Below are 9,077 nucleotides of genomic sequence, written 5' to 3' on the forward strand. Positions count from 1 at the left end.
ATTACCATGATAACAAAAAAAAAAATAGACAGTTTTCTGTAGTCTAATGAAAGAGCTCTTGGTAAACGTAGAAATCGTTTGCAGATTAAAGAGCTTTGTTATAACCATTATAACGGAAAAATGGGCATAATTGATGGTTTCTGCAATCCGATCAAAGAGATCTTAATAAATGTAGAAATTTTTTGCTGATTGATGAGTTTGGCTAACCATGATAAAAAAAAAAAAAAAGGAACAAAGTGACGGTTTTTTGTAACGTAATGTAAGAGGTCTTGATAAACGTAAAAATTATTTGCTCATTAATGAGTTTAGCTATAATCATGATTACAAGCAAGAGAGATAAAATTAACCGGCCTTCTGAAGTCCGATTAATGATATCTTGATTAATGTACAAATCATATGTTGATTGATGAGTTTGGCTATAAAAATGATAACAAAAAAAATGAGCAAAATTGACAGTTTTATGCGAGCTCATGAAAAAACTCTTGATAAACGTAGAAATCATTTATTGATGATGATTTTGGCTATATCCATGATTAAAAAAAAAAGCATGAAAGTTTTCTGCAGCCTAACGAAAGAGCTATTGATTAACTTAGAAATTTGCTGGTTGATGGTTTTGCTATAGCCATAAAAAAAATATGAGCAAAATTGACGGTGTTCTACTGTCTAATGTAAGAGGTTTTGGTAAACGTATAAATTATTTGCTGATTGATGAGTTTGGTTATAACAATGATAACAATAAAAGAGAGCAAAATAGACAGTTTTCTACGGCCTGATGAAAGAGCTATTGATAAATGTAGAAATTATTTGCCGATTGATGAGTTTGGCTATAACAATGATAACCAAAAAACAGGAGAAAAATAACGATTTTTTACGTCCTGATGAAAGAGTTTTCAATAAATGTAAAAATAATTTACTGATTGATGACTTTGGCTATAACCATGATAACAAAAAAAAAGGAGCGAAATTGACGTTTTTTGTAACGTAATGAAAGAGCTCTTGGTAAATATAAAAATGATTTGTTCATTGATGATTTTGGCTATAACCATAATAAAAAACAAGAGAGACAAATCGACAACTTTCTGTAGTCCGATGAATGACATCTTGATAAACCTAGATATCATTTGTTGATTGATGGGTTTGGTTACAACAATGATAAAAAAAAAAGAGCAAAAGTGATAGTTTTCTGCAGGTTCATGAAAAAGCTTTTGATAAACATATAAATCTTTTGCATATGATGAGTTTGGCTATTACCATGATAACAAAAAAAAGAAAAAAATTGACGGTTTTCCGCAGTCTAATGAAAGAGCTTTTGGTAAACGTAAAAATAATTTGCTGATTAAAAAGTTTTAGTATGACTTTTATAACGAAAAATGATCAAAATCGAAGATTTTGTGCAGCCTGATGTTAAAGTTATTGATTCGCAGAGAAATTATTTGCTAATTGATGAGTTTGTGGCAATAGCCATGATAACAAAAAAAAAAAAAATTGACGGTTTTCTTCTGGCTATAACAATTGTAACAATAAAAAAGAACAAAATAGATACTTTTCTATAACCTAATGAAAGAGTTCTTGATAAATGTAGAAATTATTTGTTGATTTATGTGTTTGGCTATAACCATGATAACAAAAAAATGAGCAAAATTGACGGTTTTTTGGAGCCATATGAAAGAATTGTTATTAAACGTAATAATCACTTTCTGATTTATGATTTTGGCTATAACTATAATTAGAAAAAAAAAAACAAAAGGAGCAAAAAAAAAAAAGTTGAAAGTTGTGAGTGATATTTTTTATCCTTAAATTTCGTTAGTATGTATTTCAGTTTAACTTGTTGAGATTTAGTTTTTTTTTTTCTAAACTTAATTTATTAATCTTATGGATAAATTCTATATCGTTTAATCAATATTCGTTTTTGTTAATTTTCTGATTTAGTTTTTAATATATATTTTCCATTGTTATGTTCTTTCCAAATAATCGTTAGGTCTACATATACGTATCGCGCGTTTATACCTCATTGGATTGTTTAGCCGAGTAATCTTTTGATATGGGTTCTACAATGATACCTTTTACCTCTGATTCATGTGATGGTGGTTATTTTCATATTGCGTCTCTTAACCCTAACATGGGTGAGTGGTCTGTTTTGGTGAAGATTTGAATTGTTGGTCTGTTTCGCGTGGCTCGGGTAGAGAGCTCAATATGATTTTGGGTGACGAGCATGTTAGTATTTTAATAACTTACCTTCTATACATGTTTTCGATATTAAATTGAATTGTTTTTTTCTTTAACATTTCATTTGCAGTTCACCCAAATTTAAGCCGTTGTTCGTGATGAATTAATTGATAATTATTTTTCAAGATTGATAATCGATGAGTGGGTGAGCATTAAATTTTTTGATGTATCCCGGGTTAACAGCATCTTGAGACCAGTACCGCATAGATTCAAGATTGTGTTTCGTTCGGACACTTTAGTGCAAAGTATTAATATGTGCTCCAGTAGAACCTATTTCAATCTAACTGAGTTTGTGAGTATATTGAGTGGTATTGTTAACCCGAATATTTGCGTTGGTAAGCCTAATTTATGAATTTATTTGTGCTTTTGGAGTTTATTTGCGATTCATGTTCTGACTGTATTATTCATGTGTGTGTTTCATAGATGTTATTGGCAAAATTCTCAACGTGAGAGAGTTGGTTTTTGTTCCTTCCGTGGAACATTCTCAAGGAGGATATTTTGAGCTGTGCTTTGGTTTACGTGATACTGAGTAAGTCACTATTCTTTTAAAGATTTAAACCAGAATATAATGTCTTATGACTTCTTCAAATCTTAAAATTAGGTGTATCCATCTAGAGTGTCGTTTAACGGGTGACCTTGCAGTCGAGTTCTATGACTTATGGAAGCATCGTTCACGTAACACAGTGATATGTATTATCAAGTTTGTGAAATTAGAGCTATCACAGGAACATAGGTGGAGATGTACCAATGTTACCGGATGTACGAGGATTATGTTGAATCCGGATCTCAGTATTACCGACGAGATGCTTTGTTGGTAAGTATTTTTTTTTCCGTTTACAATCGAAACTCTAAAGTTGGCGACTGGACATTCACTGTTTATGGTGTTCTAAATCGGATGTCAGGAATCCTGAAAATGACCAAGTACCGATCATCACACGGAAGGAGAATGCCATGGAGTGATGATGTTCGTTGATTTCTTATTTTGTTGGTGAATGATTTTAAAAGATGATTTATTATTATTTTTTAGCATTTATAATATTATTGAATTTTTTAAATTTCATCATTTTCCATAATTTTACCACACTAAATCCTAAACAATTTACCATATTTTTCTTACACTACCAAGTAACACCTAAACAATCCCTTATTTCACATGATTTTACCATTAATACAACGTTTTTCCCGCGCATGTGCGCGGGCAGTCACCTAGTTAAATTAAAACAAAGAACAACACACTTATAGATTTATATATGGCCTGAGCTGGATCGGTTGATAATAAATCCTTATTATGTATATATATTGGCAACTAAGTCATGAACTTATCTGTTAAATTGATTATATCTACGTATTTTCTACCGAATATCCTATGTTTATTCGAATATGCTTTATTTAAATAATGATTTTGACTTTCCTAAATGATAATTAATCTTCATGACTATATGTATCCTGATTGTCACTCCTCAAATGTCAACTATAAGAGTTGAATAACTCGACTACAAAAAACGAGGAAGATGGAGAAATTTGAAAACCTTTCGACTTATTTTGGAACTACAATAACTTCTAGTTCAAATTTACACGAAACATTAAATGATAAAAACTTGCAACACTCCTTATTTTAATGTTACAAATGCAAACTATATTGCAAACAAAATAATTGCAAAGTTGGAATTATATTATATATATATATATATATATAATTGGTCAACGGTTACAAGTAATGCCATTTATGTACATAATTTAATCCAACAAGACAAACTACAAACTGAATTCGTGTCTACACTACTTTTTTTTTTTTACGACGTTAATTAAGCTACTATTTTTAGAAACTTGAATGTTATCGGTTTGGGCGTTAGGGTTCGGTTCGGGTTTTTTAGATTTTCGAATTTGGGCCTCTACATCTCATTCGGATATTTTATATATTCGGATCAGGCTCGCTTCGGTTTATTTCGAATTCGAATAGGATAAAACAATTAGCCTAAAATATTTTAAAATACTCGAAAATAATCAACTTACCAAAAAACCAAGTATAAAAAACTCAAACTATCCAAAAGTATTCTAAAATATTTGATTTACCCAAAAACTCATGTTAAAATTATACCCAAATTTTCTGAAAATATTCGAAAGTGTGTGAATTACCAAAACTTTGGATTTTTCGGGTACTAGTTTGGATTTTGGTTCGATTCGGGTATTACCCAAATCTAAAATATCATATTACCAAGATCCATTCGGATATTTTACAATAACAGATTCGGATCGGGATCAGGTATTTTGGTTCACGTTTTGGTTTTCGGATTTTGGATTTTTGCCCATGCCTAATACATGAGCTGCACATCTATAGAAATGCTCATATATTTCCTTATCTGGAGACAGATTGAGGGTGCTTCTATTGACTATAAGTCTAAAACCCAATTGAATTATTTGCAAAATAAATAATTAAGAAGAAAGAGGGGATCACGTTGCTTGCTTACATATGTTTCCCTATCAAGAAACCTTTTAATTTTTTTTATTTAATGTGCTTCTCTTTCTTCTTCTCTATAAATTACCAGCATAATTATTTATTTCTAATCACCACATATCTTCTCTCTCTTAGCCTCTCCTTCAACTCTCCATAGAAGTTCTTAATCTCCTTCAAAGCTGATTAAGGTGAATATTACTTTCCTTCGTCGAATTTAATTTGTTTATACCATTTCATGTTGGGTTTTTTGGTCTTAATTCCAAAGATATATTAACATAGGTATCTTTCTAAAGTTTTGTTTCAAAATTTTGGCCATAGAGAGGTCAAATGCTCTGTTCCTAGATATATTAATAGAAGGAGAACGTACCATAATATATTTGAAAACTCCAAATGAAAATATTTCATAAGCGAGAAATAATGACATGAAATCTTGGAATCTTTGTCTTGTCTGATTATAGAGCTCAAGGTAATGGCTGAAAAACAACTAGGAGTGCTAAAGGCACTCGATGTTGCGAAGACGCAACTTTACCATTTCACGGCGATTGTCATCGCCGGTATGGGTTTCTTTACGGACGCCTACGATCTCTTTTGTGTTTCCTTGGTCACCAAGCTTCTTGGCCGCCTCTACTACTTCAATCCAGCGTCAGAAAAGCCTGGCTCACTTCCCCCTCATGTTGCGGCTGCAGTCAACGGTGTGGCCCTTTGTGGAACCCTTGCTGGTCAGCTCTTCTTCGGATGGCTCGGTGACAAACTTGGACGGAAAAAAGTGTACGGTATCACTTTGATCATGATGATTGTTTGCTCAGTTGCTTCCGGTCTCTCGTTTGGCAATACGGCCAAGGGTGTCATGACGACTCTTTGCTTCTTCAGGTACAATTTTTGTAGCCACAAGCCTAATATCGTATACGTCGCAGATACAAGCTCGAGACTCGAGAGATTAGTCACTATTTCGACCTAGATTATGGTTACTTAAAATATTGATATCTTGACGATTATGTATAGGTTTTGGCTCGGGTTCGGCATTGGAGGTGACTACCCTCTATCTGCCACCATCATGTCTGAATACGCTAACAAGAAGACTCGTGGGGCTTTCATCGCGGCAGTGTTCGCTATGCAAGGTGTAGGTATCTTGGCGGGAGGTTTTGTGGCACTCGCAGTGTCTTCTATATTCGACAAAAAGTTCCCATCGCCGACGTATGCCCAAGACAGGATTCTCTCAACGCCTCCTCAAGCTGATTATATTTGGCGAATCATTGTCATGTTTGGCGCTTTACCCGCGGCTTTGACCTACTACTGGCGTATGAAGATGCCTGAAACTGCCCGCTACACTGCTTTAGTTGCCAAGAACATTAAGAAAGCCACACAAGACATGTCCAAGGTCTTACAAGTGGATATTGAGGTTGAAGAAAGGGCGGAGGACCCCAAACTAAACTATGGCTTGTTCTCCAAGGAATTCCTTAGACGCCATGGGCTTCATCTCCTTGGGACTACCTCCACTTGGTTTTTGCTTGACATCGCCTTCTACAGCCAAAACTTGTTCCAAAAGGATATTTTCTCGGCCATTGGATGGATCCCAAAGGCAGCCACTATGAACGCCATCCATGAGGTTTTCAAGATTGCTAAGGCTCAGACTCTCATTGCCCTTTGCAGTACAGTCCCAGGTTACTGGTTCACGGTTGCTTTTATTGATATCATTGGAAGGTTTGCGATCCAACTAATGGGATTCTTTTTCATGACGGTCTTTATGTTCGCCATTGCCTTCCCATACAACCACTGGATTTTACCAGATAATCGTATCGGATTCGTGATTATGTACTCACTCACATTTTTCTTCGCCAACTTTGGACCCAATGCAACCACTTTCATTGTCCCAGCTGAAATCTTTCCGGCCAGGCTTAGATCTACGTGCCATGGAATATCAGCCGCGACAGGTAAGGCTGGAGCTATCGTTGGAGCCTTCGGGTTCCTATATGCTGCTCAGCCACAGGATAAGACCAAGACAGACGCAGGATACCCACCGGGCATCGGAGTCAAGAACTCACTGATCATGCTTGGTGTCATTAACTTTGTTGGTATGCTCTTCACCTTCCTCGTCCCTGAGCCCAAAGGCAAGTCCCTTGAAGAACTCTCCGGCGAGGCTGAGGTTGATAAATGATTATGCTGTGATATATTTGTCATTGGTTTTGTGCATTCTTACCTTTTACGTTTTTTTGCGATAAGTGAATTATATTTGCAATGGTGTACTACTTCTACTTTTGCTTTTTGTTTTAATGTGTGTGTAACTTGTTAAGAAGTAAACTGATGTTATGTTCATAACTGTGAAATTCTAGCCGCTTAACACGGCCCATGAATACACATGAAATAATAGCTATCTTTTTATATATATAAATCTCTATATTATTTTCACCTTTTTAAAACCCAACAATATATCCAACGTCTGTAGATTATTATTCATTGGTAAAAAAATTTCAAGTGGAATTAGGCCATATAGAACTAGATTTAACAATCTAACCAACTATGTATAATGCTATAAGTTTGGAAGCAATAAAGACATGAACAATCAAACGAAAAATATGCTTATTGGAAAGTTTGACATGAATGATATAAGGGCTAGCGGATGTAATTTTAGGGATCAATATCACTGTTGAGGGAGTTATTGGGCCTTAGAGATACAAGGCCCAACCTGAGGAAGGAAGCCCGTCAATGAAGCGGGCCGAGGCCCAAAGGCAGTAAAGCCCAGACGATCTCACCGCCATACGGATCCGCCACGTCATCACACCCAAGGGTAAAATCCGTAAAAGTTGTCAGAGTATGCCCTACTCTGCAGGGCTATAAAAGCAGGACGTCTAGTCCTGTCACATCCATCGAAAATCACGCTGACACGGCAAAAACACGAAGAGCTCGGCAAGGACACGAAGAACTCGGCTAGAATACGAAGAACGATCTTAATCTTAAAGAAGAGAAGCGACCACGAATCTCGTTTAGCTCGGAATACGACCCACAGTTCGTCAAAAAGACGACCTGGCATCTTTAGTCCGAAGTCATTCATTTCAGCTCGTCTAGAACCATTTGTTATCCCGGCTCGCATTGTTTAGGGAGATTCTTTTTACTTCCCTTGAGAAACCCTATTTCGTACTTGTGTGATTCGTGCATCAACAGTTGGCGCGCCAGGTAGGGGGATAGCTCAGAGATTTCTCCAGTCAACAAAACGAGCCCGAGACAGCAAAATGGCAACAGATGGAAACCAGGGAACCATCACTGGTGTCCGAGACGACAACGCATCCTCCACGGGAGGAGAGACAGTGACGCCGACCCCACCAGGACTACTTCCGAAAAGGAAGGCTACCCATACCTCGGTAGCTATTCCCGTATCGTTACCTCAGACGCCCGAGGGCCCAGCAGAAGCAGTAAGAAACGAAATACCCCTGGCACACCAGGAAGAAGGCGAACCGACCTCTCCCAGCAGACGACGCCTAACAAACCTCGAGGAAACCCGTGCAGAACAGCACGCTGCGGCGCCAACTCCCGCCGAGCCAAACCGGCTGCTCCAGAACATCCTCGACCATCTAGGTCGACAGGACGCACGAACAGATGCTCGGTTCGCATCTCTAGCCGCGGCTAAAGCATTCTCCATGGACGAGATCAACCGTCTGAAAACGAGTCGAAGCGCAAATGCTGTCTACGCCCCAGAGCTCCCCGGACGTCCCCAGGCAGCTCAGCCCGTCCAAACAATGGGCATCACCAATCCGCGAGATACGGAGATTGCCGAACTAAGACGCGCTGTCGTGGAAATGAGCTCGAAAATTCACCGTGCCACTAGCTCGGCTCCGGAACTCGACCGCGTACTCGAGGAAACTCAGCAAACCGCTTTCACCCGAAGAATCACAAGCGTTTCCGTCCGCGGATCCAAGAAAATCAAATTGGAAAGGTACAACGGAAAGGGCGACCCTAAGGAATTCCTTTAACTTTTTTTTTTTTTGAATGAAAAAAATTCTAGTTAAGATATTTCCTTTAACTTTTTTTTTTTTTGAATGAAAGATATTTACTTTTACTTCATGAAGCAAGAGAGGCTTAAATGGCTGAAAAACAACTAGGAGTGCTAAAGGCACTCGATGTTGCGAAGACGCAACTTTATCATTTCACGGCGATTGTCATCGCCGGTATGGGTTTCTTTACCGATGCGTACGATCTTTTTTGCGTGTCCTTGGTCACCAAGCTCCTTGGCCGAATCTACTACTTCAACCCGACGTCAGCGAAGCCTGGCTCACTTCCCCCTCATGTTGCGGCCGCGGTCAACGGTGTGGCCCTCTGTGGAACCCTTTCTGGTCAACTCTTCTTCGGATGGCTCGGTGACAAACTCGGAAGGAAAAAAGTGTACGGTCTCACTTTGATCATT

The 9,077-nt window shown here is 37.6% G+C and overlaps 2 protein-coding genes across 2 annotated transcripts in view; both read left to right on the top strand.

Moving 5' to 3' along the window:
- Positions 1–4,796: 4,796 nt before the first annotated feature.
- LOC110224160 (probable inorganic phosphate transporter 1-2) overlaps positions 4,797–9,077 on the top strand; it is a 5,690-nt gene continuing 1,409 nt past the window's right edge. The window contains exons 1-3 of the mRNA XM_021032426.1: positions 4,797–4,869; positions 5,140–5,150; positions 8,757–9,071. Of these exons, the coding sequence (XP_020888085.1) occupies positions 8,757–9,071 (315 nt within the window). The 5' untranslated portion in view covers positions 4,797–4,869; positions 5,140–5,150. The remainder of the gene's footprint in view (positions 4,870–5,139; positions 5,151–8,756; positions 9,072–9,077) is intronic.
- LOC9301503 (probable inorganic phosphate transporter 1-3) lies at positions 5,140–6,979 on the top strand. The gene is made up of 2 exons (XM_021016325.1): positions 5,140–5,551; positions 5,684–6,979. The coding sequence occupies exons 1-2, from the start codon at positions 5,151–5,153 to the stop codon at positions 6,834–6,836; spliced, it is 1,554 nt and encodes a 517-aa protein (XP_020871984.1). The 5' UTR covers positions 5,140–5,150; the 3' UTR covers positions 6,837–6,979.

Source organism: Arabidopsis lyrata (genome assembly GCF_000004255.2).
Source record: "Arabidopsis lyrata subsp. lyrata unplaced genomic scaffold ARALYscaffold_8, whole genome shotgun sequence".
NCBI classification, from domain to species: domain Eukaryota; kingdom Viridiplantae; phylum Streptophyta; class Magnoliopsida; order Brassicales; family Brassicaceae; genus Arabidopsis; species Arabidopsis lyrata.

What these genes read in the sequence shown, in the direction of transcription:
- LOC9301503 (XM_021016325.1), top strand. Translation starts at nt 5,151, where the DNA reads ATGGCTGAAAAACAACTAGGAGTGCTAAAGGCACTCGATGTTGCGAAG. An exon ending in ACGACTCTTTGCTTCTTCAG is followed by an intron (nt 5,552 to 5,683) that starts GTACAATTTTTG and finishes GATTATGTATAG; the next exon opens with GTTTTGGCTCGGGTTCGGCA.